Source organism: Sparus aurata, chromosome 5, assembly GCF_900880675.1.
Source record: "Sparus aurata chromosome 5, fSpaAur1.1, whole genome shotgun sequence".
Taxonomy (NCBI): Eukaryota; Metazoa; Chordata; class Actinopteri; order Spariformes; family Sparidae; genus Sparus; species Sparus aurata.
In genome coordinates this window covers 30,950,557-30,964,033 of record NC_044191.1, presented here as the reverse complement: position 1 = coordinate 30,964,033, position 13,477 = coordinate 30,950,557, and the positions used below count along the sequence as shown (strand labels likewise).

The 13,477-nt window shown below is 39.1% G+C and overlaps 1 protein-coding gene across 1 annotated transcript; it reads left to right on the top strand.

The window, feature by feature from the left end:
* Positions 1-6,683: 6,683 nt before the first annotated feature.
* On the top strand, positions 6,684-8,103 carry LOC115581734 (beta-1,3-galactosyl-O-glycosyl-glycoprotein beta-1,6-N-acetylglucosaminyltransferase-like). The gene is given in 4 exon segments (XM_030417052.1): positions 6,684-6,701; positions 6,951-7,175; positions 7,177-7,356; positions 7,489-8,103. Coding segments are annotated over 4 exon segments (921 nt in total). The 3' UTR covers positions 7,987-8,103.
* The last annotated feature ends 5,374 nt before the right edge of the window (positions 8,104-13,477 follow it).

Genomic DNA, 13,477 nt, shown 5'->3' with positions numbered 1-13,477 from the left:
TTAACTGAAAGGAAAAGATTGCTTACAGTTGCTTTTAAAAACTTAAATGCATAAATTGGATTCTGGACGGAAAGATCTGGGAGTCAAAGTCAACATCAGAATAAGACAGAATATTACTGAAATTAACTAATTTTTTTGCAGCTGACCAGGTTTTTTCTTCATCACAAGGACTAAGGTGCTTTTTGGACAATTTCCTTTCTATGAGGGTTAAATGATGACCAGATAAACCAGTGATCATATCTAAGTTTTAAAAATACTCTGATTTATCGTATTTTTGTCCCAGTGAACAGTTACAGTTGTCACATGCCTAAAAAATACATATTGTAATCAATCAGTCAAATACTCAAAGTGAAAAATGTATCATTCATATTATTATGACCACTCATCCAACATTTACCAATAGACAATATGCAAAGCCATCAAATTATAATGAAAGAAGATGATTTAATACGGAAGCCCTAAACGGCCATGCATTCATACATTTTATTTCCTCCGTTTTCCCGAGATCATTTTCTCGAGATCTCGAGGTAACGAAACTTTGTTTTCTCGTGATAACGTGTTAATTTCATTTGTTTTCCCGAGATATCTGGATAATTTTGGTCGAGATCTCGAGATAACGAAACTTTGTTTTCCCGAGATAACGATATAATGTGTGTGTGTATGTGTGTGTGTGTGTGTGTGTGTGTGAATGAGTCATTCAGTTAGTCTAACGACTGTAAAAGACCTTTAATGTGATAACTGTAAGAACATCTTGTTTTCATTTAGTTAACTGATATTCTTTGAAGCCAGGTTATTATTTCATCAATTAATTAGACACTAAATGCGGGACTTTTATTTTGAAAGCGTCTCGCTGTTAACCGAGAACATCTGTGTTCCTGTGAATCGTTTGTGTGCGTGTTTGAAGTGTGCCTGCATGATTTTTGCTGAATGTGGTGAAATTATTTACTGTGCACCTGGCTGATAAAGGGTACAAGCTCTTACGGTGTGTCCGAAGGTGTGTACAAGGTTCCTGTAATAAACACTTTGCACCATCAGTTAGAGAGTCTGACCATCATTCAGCGGGGACACTACAACGACATCAGGCCCACTTAGATTGCGCCACCGATTTAGCTGAAGCCTTGCTAAACGTCTTCTTAGATTATGCACATCAATGTGAATATTATCTATAATAGCAGGGCATAATGCAATGTCAGCCTGTGTTAGGCCTTGATTGAAATATATGTGACGCAGTGATCGATATGCTCCTGCTCCTCTGACATTGCTACACTGAATGATGTTTCCTGCAATGATATGTAATATACTACACTATCGTTTTGTTTTCTGGAGATCTCGATTTGATTATATCTCGGGAAACAAAGTTTCCTTATCATGAGATCTCAAGAAAATGATCCCGTTATCTTGGGAAAACGGAGGAAATTAACTCGTTATCACGGGAAAACGGAGGAAATAAATATATGAATGCATGGCCGTTTAGGGCTTCCGTAGTAGACACAACCTTAAATGTGTAAAAAAAAAAAAAAAGAAAAAAAGTTTAATTTTGAGTTTAAGGACATCATTCCCATCAACAAACCAAGCTTCACAGTCTATCTACTGGTACACACATTTAAATGGTGCATTCTGTAAGAATTTTAGTTTCAAACATTACCTACAATTATCAACAGAATCTAATGAAATAACTGTTTAAACTAGTGTTGCATGGTAAACCGATACTAGAAAATTACGGCTGTACCCAGCCGTTAAAAAAAATACTTTTTCACTTTTTATTAGTATCGGTACTTTATAAACTTAGTGCGACAGCGGGGCAGTGTGTCTGTGCAGCTTCTCTCTGCTTCCTCACTGCCTGCAGCCAGAGTGGGCGTGGTTTTCACAGTATTTCCATATTTCGCGCCATGCGTCTGCTTTTTCAACAAGCTAGGACGGTCGGCAGGAGCACTCATGCCACTTTCAGCTGACAGACATGCAGACTTGTTCAAAGAGTTCAAAGAGCTGCAGGTTAGCGATAGATAACATAAACATCCCCCGGATGGAAGTCAAGCGAGGTTTTTGTTGTGACAAGCGAACTATTTTCACCATCAGAGGTGCAGGAGGCCAGTGGTGGTCCTAGCTTTCATTACGCCCTGGGCGATCCTCACCTCCCCACTAACCAATGACTTCCTGAAGTACTGATGGTGGCAACTTCTTCCATCACTGTCGTTTCTAGGGAATACAAAGTCAGATGTTACCTGACTTGGTCTCCTGGAAACCAGTTGTGTCTGAATTCTCACAGTCAGAACTGAAGGCCAGTTAGCAGGTCAGTGCACAGAGGCTCATCCTCAAGAGACGATTCTGCTCCAGGCGTTTCTAATGGAGAGCACAAGGGCATTAGTATAACATTATTCACAGCGTTTATAGTGCAGAACATGACAATAACATTAAAACTGTAAAATGCTTTGCAGGGATGCACACACACACACACACACACACACACACACACACACACACAGACAGACATGTGTGCACACAAACTCACCTGAGTTTTGCTGGGGAGAAGTAGAGGTAAATGGGTCTTCATCCTCAGGATCAGACAGCATTTGTGGAGACGTGTGTGGCTGCGGAGGTAGATGGCTCCTCATCCCGGCTAGTGGCAGAGGGTGCTCCAAAATATTTAAAAAGTCCCCTGGATTTGCATTAAAATACAAATTATGATCAATGCAGGAATAGCACAATTAAATAAACCTGTTATTAAGCATAATGTATCCAACTTTTAGAATAGGAAACAAATGAATAGAATACAAAACACAACCACCTTGGTTGATGGCTTATTATATACATGACACTCCAAATGACTCAAAAAGTCTTTTGAATTAGCTTACAGAATTGATAATTCATTTTACTGAGCAGCACAGGACCTAACGTGATGTTGTGAACAATATGTGAGCTAGTCGTGTTGTGTTTCATACACATTATCAGGGTGAAAATAATTAGATATAATGTTTGCTAGTCAGTTGGACTGAAAACGGATGCTGTCGTCATCTACTATTATGGCCCGCAGTGTAGCAAGAGGCTAACAAACATACGAGTTAGCCTAACTTATACTAATTAACGTCATTTCATCTCATTACATGCATGGTCACACTTATGAAGAGTAATTGACATGGCTCCATACCTTTATCTTTTGCTCGTTTCTCCTCTTATTCTTTTCTCTTTTTCCTGAACTGAGCACCTGATGGCTGTGTCCTCTTCTTATCCATTTGTTTATTTGACACACTTGACCCCTCCCAACACCGTCAACCAAGAGTTAAGACTAAACCAATTCACCTCGTTTTGTAATATATTTCATTATTTGATCAAACCCCCAAAACATATGTGAAACTATAGGCTTTTATTCACAATATTATTATGACTGAAATGTCCTTAATGTGGAAGAAATTCGTGATGTGATTGACTTTATCCTACTAACTGCATTAGTTATGCACTATTAGATGAATTCCCCGCTCCCCCCCCCCAGTAGGTGAGCCTGTCCCCGCCCCGCTACCTTCCCCACAGACTCTGTGTGAGACTCTCAAGAAGCAGCTGCACCTTGATAAAACAGAGGGCGGCCAGCCTGCTCCCCACACTGCGTCATGACATCATTGACTTGACTGTAAATTAGCAATACAAAAACCGGAGGACATGAATGCAAACAAAAATAATAAACAAGTATAATGTATTATTATTATTATTATTTATTTATTTATTTGCAACGCTCATGCCGCACCTCCACGAATGCCGCCCTGGGCGGCTGCCCTGCCCATATGAAAAACCGCCCCTGCAGGAGGCAGTCAGAGGTAAAGCAAACTGTTTAACAGTCCGATGTGGTTCCACACATCTCTGTATGCAAACACAGCGTTCACACTGGTAAAATGAACTTTACCAGAACATGCGCTGGAGTTCACAAGTATGCTAATCAACAACGCCACTTATAATTTATCTATTTTAAGTCAATCAGTACTAGTAATATGATCATAGCATGTACATTTTTTATCGATAATTTGTAATAAATATTGTAATTTATATTATTAGAAAATGGTCTGATTAGAGCACAGACCTTCACCAGGTCTGGGTCATTTGTATTGTACTTTAGTGCACTAATGTAGTTTGCAGGCTATTAATCCAGGGTTTGAATTTTATCAACATGAAATGCAAATTGCAAATTTCCCCTTTGTGGATGAATATAAGTATACAAGAATTATCTTATTTTATGAATTGCCAGACTTACAGTTATGTCATTTATGTTCATTATTTTTATGCTGAATAAAATTGTAGTTAATGTGCTGATAATTTTTTTCTACTACAAGCACTGAGCTTTTAATGAAAAATCAGGTTATTTAATAATCTCTGAGAGCAAAAAAGACAAATGAACAAAACAAGAAGACACTTGTCTTCTTGGATACAGATACAGATAATTTTAAGTTCCACATTCTGTCAACTAAAATTTATGCTATTACTTTTGATGATGTTTTAGTTTTCCGCCGTGGTATTGTTTCAGTATCGGTATCGAAATATTTTAGGCAGGTATCGTACCGAAGTCATAATTTTGGTATCGTGACAACACTAGTTTAAACATTATGTCAAACACGTCTATGGATTGTATTAAAGATTCTTGTAATGATGGCAGCATGCTAACCAGCGAGCTCCCGGCTTGAAAACCCCTCACAAAGGCTGGAAACATGACTAGTTTATATTTCACGGCTGCCTAGATGGCCCTTGTATGAAACTGTGCTTTCTTTGCAAGTAGAAATAAGTTACTATTTTTTAAATTGGTGCTCAGGAACATTAAAAAAACTGACTCAGATGTGTCAATTTATTTAAAAGGTAGAAAGACTACAACAACCAGAATGCACTGTCCCCAGTGGACTAATAGACCAAATCACAAAATTGCGATGTCCTGGGAAAATCCTGGGATGTGGGAAGGATAGCAGCGATGCATCCTCCAAAAAGAGGTAAAAGAAGGCTGCATTTTGGAGAAGCCTTCAAATTAGGACAGCCTTTGTGCGGCGTTGTGATGTAATTGGCCTTCAAAAAGCGGCATCCCTGAAGTGAGGACACAGCAATAGACTGGGAGTGACCTTCATCACTCCCCTAAGACCAATTGGCAGAGCCGTAATGCAGCGGACACGTATCTTGTGGAATTTCGGTGTTAGTGTTGATGTCCCGTTGTGTTGGTCAGTAATGTAACGCCTGACTCTGGTGTAGATGGCGTGCTCCCTTGCTCTTTGTATCAGCTTCTGGGATTAAAACATGGTCAAGTGTGCCAAAAAAACTTTGGTCTGATATGTAAACTAATTTATTTTCATATGATACGAAAAAACAACACCTCTCAAAATAAACACCAACTTCAGGTCTCATGATCAAACACCATAAACCGTCAGTGTGCGACAAAACCTGTTACAATAGGTCAACGCTTAAGTTAGACTATCATGATTCCACACCGTGCCACCCTGGTCATCAATTAAAATGTTCCAACACTGTTTTCACTCATGAGTGTTTTGTAACAGAACGGCTAAAATCTGGTCTATATGCAGTTAAAATGGAGAGAAAGTTTTCCAATTTTCATCTGCAGCACTAAATACAAAAACTGGTTGAAAATGGGCAGATTTGCTGTTTAAGTCACACTCTCTACATCGAAATTTGAACTTTGCATTATGATAACCTCTGTATTTTATCGTTGGTTATGTTTTATAGTTTAGTTACAGAATGATGCTTGTATATCACTCTTCTTTTCTTGTTTCCAGAAGCAATAAACATAACTCAACATTGTACAAACATCTCAGTTGAAATCCTGTCTCAGAGAATGAGGCTAGTGAAAACGACGCTTCCTGAAGTTGTTGCTGCTCAGTGTTTGTACTGGGCTCACTATGGATGCTTCGGGTCAGTCGCCCCAAAATGAGCTGGAATCCGAGCTACATTATGGGATATAGCTGGTTTGGAGTACACAAATGATGATGGGGGCCCAGAGAAAGTGTGTAACTGTTCTGCTATCCTGCTGGGAGAGACGGGAGCACTTGAGCAGGCCAAACTACTGACCATCACTAAAGACTTCAGAAGAGTGTTTCAGATCCCTGATGAGTATTATATCAATGCAACTCAAGACTGCAGGTGTGTTGCTTTAAACCGTGTCATATTTTATGGAGTAAACATATGTGATTTACAGAGTGTACTCTTTGCAGCTAGTTAGCCTCAGTTAGCAGCTACATATAGCTGGACTAGGATCTTAAAGACTCCACTCTGACTGGGACTAGCACAGCAGCTTTGGACCTCTAGGAGTAGCAAGTTTCAGGCTTGGGGTCCAGTAGGGGAGAGTTGGGTAACATCTGCACAGCCAACTCAGCTAATGGCAGCTACTGTTACAGTAAGCAGTTAGTTTTGCACCCAGTTGAGCTTTTTTGTACATAAGGAAACTCCATAAATCACAGAGTTTAGGCAGATCTGACAAAATTGAGGAAGAATGTGGATTTCAACATGACAAAACTATATAGATAACAGAAAATAAAGAAAGCATAATAGGTCCCCTTAATGTGCTGAATCTAACTGAAATCTTGGCAGAATACATTCCCTGTAATATTTCTTCAATATTTGTATTTGCAGTCAATTCAAGATAAGCAGGAAATACTTACCATACCCATTGAGCCCGGAGGAAGAGGAACTTCCCTCTGGCTTAGTCTATGGTTGTCCATCATAAGGTATGCAAATTCTAAAGCCCAAATCTGAATTCAAATCAACATTTAAATCTGCTTGGGTTTTGGATGAATAAATTAGAAAGCCTGCATTTCTGAATGCAGTTTGTTTGCAGTTTGAAAGAAGCATTTTGGAGGCAGGCTAGTCTATCGAAAGTTGCCGGAGAGCCCCTTTAAATATTTCCAAAAATAAAACTAACTCATGTAACATATACAAAAAAGATTTTAACTCATTGTTTTTTTCATACATTCTAGGTGCAGAACTTTGGAGCGACTGCTTCGAGCCATCTATTCACCTCAAAATATTTATTGTGGCCATGTGACAAAAAATCAGACATCTCAGTTTTCTCTGCTATCATGGGCATTACTTCCTGTTTCCCAAATGTCTTCATGGTCAGCAAGTCTGTGAGCGTGGTCTATGCTGCCTGGCCACGAGTCCAGGCTGACCTTAACTGTATGGCTGATCTTTATAACGCCAGCAACAACATGGAAATACTTCATCAACCTTTGTGGTCAGGATTTCCCACTGAAAACCAACTTGGAGATTGTACGGATGTTGCGTTCATTGAGAGGGCGGGGTAACAGCTTGGAGTCAGAGCAGATAGGAGGAAAGAAGTGGAGGGTGACAAATGCTTACCAGATAGTTGATGGACAAATCCAGGTTCTTCCTTTTGGAGATTTTCATAATTTTGCTACATTTGCACAGTAATTTTGTCACTGCAAAAACCTTGTTTTGAGATTGACATTAATGTCTGTCACCATCATATTAATTAGTTCTTTTCAACTGTGTCAGGCATCAGGAAAGGTGAAGGACCCACCTCCATTCAACCTGCCTATTATGTCAGGAAATGCCTACATTGTGGTGAGCAGAGGCTACGTCCACAGCGTGCTGGAGGACAACCGAATACAGGCTCTAATTGAGTGGTTCAAAGATACCTACAGTCCTGATGAGTTTCTCTGGGCAACTATTCAACGGATCCCTGGTGTCCCTGGATCAACTTGGCCCAACTCCAAATATGACATGACAGACATGAATGCTATTGCACGGCTGGTGAAGTGGTGGTTGCATGAGGGGTCACAGGGGACACTGGAGGCAGTGTACCCAGAGTGTCATGGCAACCATGTCAGGGAGATATGTGTGTATGGTGCTGGAGACCTACCGTGGCTGCTTGAGCAACATCATCTCTTTGCCAATAAGTTTGACATAGACACAGATCCCATTGCTGTCTACTGCTTGGAGAAGTACCTGAGACAAAAGGCACTGGCTGAGTTACATTGGATTTATGATTAATCTGCTTATAATGCTTAAAATAATTTAAACAGATCTATGTATACATTATCTTACTGTTATGCATATTTGCAGTGTAATAAAAGCCTATTGCTGTTAATCCAGCAGTACAATCTGTTACTTCATTGTTTTTTATCAATAAGTCAATTCAATCAATCTGTTAAAAAAGCTATGCTCCTTTGAGTTTTTCCTGTGAAAATGGCTTCTTGTCAGCCCTCTTTAGTTTTTTTTTAGCAAAATCCAGGAAAAGCATGTAGCAAAACTAACTGCAGTGAGCAGGAGAGCTGTGAAGATATTCAACCCCAAACATAAAGCAAAAAAACACACAGGAAGGACTTCAAACTATCAGTGTCAGTCATACCAACCATTCTGCAAAAAGCCATGTGGGGCGAGGGTTAAAGCTGTTGATACTGTGCTTTTATATGTGATTACATTGTATTCACCTTGACATCAAAGGGCGGTGTCTTCTATAAGTAATCAGTGTAAAAAAAAAGAAAGAAAAAAGATTCTACATTTGGTAGTGCATAACATATGCATCCTGGTGTGATGAAAAATGTCCTCTTGATCATAGCGGATTCATGCAGGTGAGTGAAATTAAAATGACCCAGTGCAGCCTCTCCAATCGTCAAAGCAGAGCAGCTTTAACCTGCAGGCTGAGTGGTAAAGTGAAACTAGCAGCAACATTTGAATTTATGGAAATTTTAGGTACATGCTGTCTATAACTACTTGATTAAAAGATTACAGTAGCTTACCACGTGATCTTACCATTAAGTTTGTTGTACACGTTCTGTTGTTCAGACACCTGCATGCTGAATGGTGCACAGGTGCAAATATGCCTCACCTGGAGGGACCGAGCCTTTATAATGAAGACAAGGAAGACACATTTGATAAGATGTGGGACCCAGTACTGCAACTGTTTCAAGGAAAGGACTAATGTGTGGATCACTGTGAAACACCTTGCTGTGTGTATCTCTCACCTTACCCTTCGCTTTGCACATTTAAATTTTTTTTAAATCTGTATGTTTATCTTATTGTCATGACTGTGGCTCCTGTTGTTAATATTACTATTATGTCTTACTTATGATGTGCTGATCCTGTTCAAGTTTTGAGGTGGGGGGAGGGAAGGTCATTTTTTTGTTTTCTGTTTTTTTTTCCTCATTCTAAAAAGCAATAAACATATCTTTTAAAAAAAACAAAAAAAACATTTGGGCAGACTACCTTTTGGTCATTGTAGCAGCCCCTTGGATTCATTGATCAAGATGCAGAGAGTGTCAAGCAGGTGTTGATTTATTTCTTCCTGTCAACGAGCACCATAAGCAGAAGAAATATTAAATGGCTCTCTGTAGTTTGACAAATAATTCACACACAAATCATGTTCACATATTAATCATGTTTACACCCAATACAAATCAATGTATCCAACTAATAACGATGAAATATTAAATATTTGTAATATTTCAATATACGCTCTATTATGACAAGTGCATCACATGCTTCTTTTAAATGAAATACAATATATTGTAATTGTTCACAGAAAGAATATATTGCTGATGACATGTGCGATTAACTCATAAACAAATGAAGTAATGACATTCTCCTTTTTCTTTAACAATCCCATCTGATAATAATACACACTCCACATACTCGACACACACCTCACAGTTCGGTGCTCTTAGAAATAAAAGGCACGAACAATACAAAAATAATAAAAAGAGGTAAATCACAATGTAAACTCTTCACTTGCAGAAACAAAACAGATGAACATGATAAATAACTAGTGTGTTTACAAGTTGTTACCGTTCCTCCATGCGTGAGCAGAACATTGTAAAGAGAGAGTAGCAGGAAGTTCAGCGTCACAAAAAACATCAGAAGAAGAAAATGGCGCATTTCAAAATAAAAGCAGAAAAGATCACAAGGTGGCACTGTAGGACTACAATGTCCTGTTAACACCAAAAAAACATACTGTGTAGGAGAATATCAATGCAATTTATCAGACATTTACAGTCATATCAAGCTGTGCCTGTATTTCAAGTGTATGAGTGTGGTTCCAGTCAGATCTGCTGCTTGTAAGGTCACAGCTAGGCCGAATTTTTACAGGTTAACCAGAGTTAAAAAGATGCAGAACAAACAAAATAAAACCCCCAAACAACTTAACTAAAAACGAGTTTCCTCTGTGTTTCCTAAAAGATCATAAATCTAATTTTTAGACAGTTTACAGTTACAGGGACTTTTCACATTTCTGTGCTGCAGAGCTGCATCAGTGCTGCTCTCATCAGTTTGTTTACGTGATCTCTTAACCGTGGGGCCAGATTTAGTTTTCCTTTAAGCTGCACTAAGTTATATTTTTGTTTTAATGCAGTAATGCTGATGCCGTAAAAGAGAAAATAAATTCCCTGCCCACTTTATTCAATGAGGGCAGAGAACTCCAGAAAGAGGTAGCCCTCTCTGCTCATGACGGCTCACGGAGCAGGAAATCCTCTGTCTGCTGCTGTCTGGCAATAACCTCTGCACATTCATGGGTGCTGTAGAAGAAGGGAGGGGGTTGCTGACTGCAAACAGGGGGTGGTCGTGCCGTTGGGAAATCTGACAAGATTGAGGAAGAATGGGATTCAACATGACAAAACTATATAGATAACTGTTGGGACCCTAGATGTCATAAATGTTTGCATTGTTTGCCTGTTTTTAATACCCTCTTTTACCTGAGTGAGAGTATGAGTGTGTGTAAGATTGGTTTGCAGGTGTGTTTTGATTGCAGGCTGTTCCTGGGAGCTGATTGGTTCCTGCCTGACAGACAAGCGTTTAAAAGGCCAGCTCTTCCCAGTTCCCTGCGGGCTCTCTCCTCCATTGACCAGACTGCCAGCATGCATGATTAATTGATTGTTGAAATTGTGTTTGTTTTGAATAAAACTATTTAAAAATGGTATTGGTGCTTGGAGGATGGGGGAAGGGGGAGAGTCTCACACACTTGTTGCACCAGGGTTTCCCCTAGGCCCTGGTCGGAACAATGACCCAAAGTAAGTGTGTCGCTATCTATAGGGTCTATATGCAAACATTTTACAGATGTTATCACAGAGCAACACTGACACATTTGTGGCTGTTTCAATCACTTCTTCTGGACTTCTTTTATTGCACAGAGAAGTCAACAAGTTACAGAGCGCAGGTGCCACCTACTGGTGACTATTCCCAAGTTTCATGGACAAAACACAATATTGGGCCCTTAAACCCAGATACCAAAATTGTTGAAGCCACAGATCTGGCCTACATCAGACACGTCCTCATACTTTGTTTTTTTTATATTACATTTCATATATCCTTTTTTTGTGTTTTTTGTACTGTTTTTATTCTATATCCTGTGATGTTGCACCAAATAGAGTGGCTCTCTTAATTCTGTGTATGCTGAGTTTACAATGACAATAAAGCCATTCTGTATACTGTAATATGGCCACATGTCAGCCAAAGATGAATGAGTGAGTGAAATCTTTTATTCGAGCATGTACTTGTTTTTAGTCCATAAACAAAAAAAAACAGAAGTGCATATGAAAAAGCCAATTCTAATTACATTTTGGAAAAGTAGTGGGAGGAATGTGAATTTATCTATTCATCCCCCCTTTCATTAGTCTGTGGTGAATTATTCATCATAGGTTTCCTTATCTAATCATAAACTTATGCTTATGTGTACATAAAAAAGTACATTTGTAATATATGTACATCATATAAACATATAAACCTATATTTGTAATTTATCACCAAATATGTCAAAATATAATTCAATTCATCAACCCATTCTGAGTATTAAAGCCAATATACTGTTTTCTTTTGTCTTATATAAACTTAATGATCCCATAATTAATTACATATGTTATAACTCAAGTAAGTTTGTATCCTCAAAGTCCTAATGTGTCATGTGGCTCCAAGCAGGTAAAGATCTCACAGAAAGGAGCTACTGTAACAGCCTGAGTGGGTTTCATTGGTGAAATATGCTGATAGATCAGATCAACCCCACCCAGCAGGTTTAGACACGCCAGGCAGCAGTTAGAGACCATTCAGATCTGATCTGACGCTGGTAAAATCACAGTATGCTGTAAACTGAACTTTACTATTTAGAGAAGAGCTAGTGATATAGGCGAAAATAGTGAATGGCCAACTGGTGCATATTTGGGTCGGGTTTGTGTTTTGAAAATGGAAGATAACGGTTCATTAACAGACATTAAAGAGAATTCAAAGGGAACAAGGAGTGAATATATTCGTAGTGCTCTTTTTCCCACAATAAATTAACATATCATGAGTTATTTTAGTAGTAATAGAGTAATAGATTACTCTTTACACTACTTTTTTACTTACAAAAGAAATGCCCAAACAATGTATATAGAATGACTTCTCATCAGTCCATTTCTATGATTCAGGTGTGAAAATCACTCATCTTTCAGCGAAATTCGCAGTTTTGAAACCAAAATAGGTGAACCCATGTGAATCGTGTAGATCCGATGAGATTTTTTTTTTTTCTGGGGGGGTTATGGACAGGACATGAAGGTGTACCAGGGATTATCAGTGAACTGCAATATTTTTGTCATTTTCCGTGGTAAAAATATATATTTTTGCTTTCTTCTTGCATCTCGGGGAGTGATGTCACGTACCGAAAAGTCACGTTTTCATCATGAGGACAACTCACGTGTAACACCACACAGCGACACAGACACAAACAACAATGGAGGGAGGAGAGATGCGTTTTCTAGCTGGAAATACAGTCATTGTTTTGAGTTAAAAAAAAACACAAATGCTTGATCACTTGTCATTTGACGGCCCGGCCTGAGGATTGTGGCGGGAAATATCGACCCAACAGTCCAGGTCGGGTTGGGCTCGGGCTCCGGCAGAGAATCTAAACTCTAGGGGACTGATTGGAGGCTGAAGGTAAAGTTGGAGCAAATAACGACGTTAGCTCTTCGTGCAAGCTAGCTTTTCGAGACTGAATAGCTTGCTACCTTTAACATTGGGCTAAACTAGAAGTTAACCCTAACATTTACATTGTTTTTCCAGAATGAGTGAGGAGAGAAAGATGCTGTGTGGTTGTCAGGGATCAATTGCAGCTGGAACTGGTCTTGGCTCAAACTAGAAGGCAAAGTCACAGTAAAGGACAAGAGCTATCATTCCATCTAGCAGATGTGTTCAGGAAGATCAGTAAGCAGGGATTTGCATGTTGCATTCTCTGTCAGAAAAACATTAACTATGCAAACAAGGGCAGCCATGCACTGCTGGCCACACTGTCAAACAGAAGTTCACAAGAAGAAGGTGCAGCATAAGTGTGACCATGTATAGATAGATGCTTTATTATACATTCATTGTGTCTTGTAATTCTGCATGATTTTTTTCTCAAAATGCGTCAGATTGATGCTTTTAGATATGAAATATTTAAAATTTTCTTCCAGGGGACCATGTCCCCTGACCCGCTGAGGGGGGTTTGGTGTCCTTCTCACCTTTTTCACCGCTGACCCGTTTT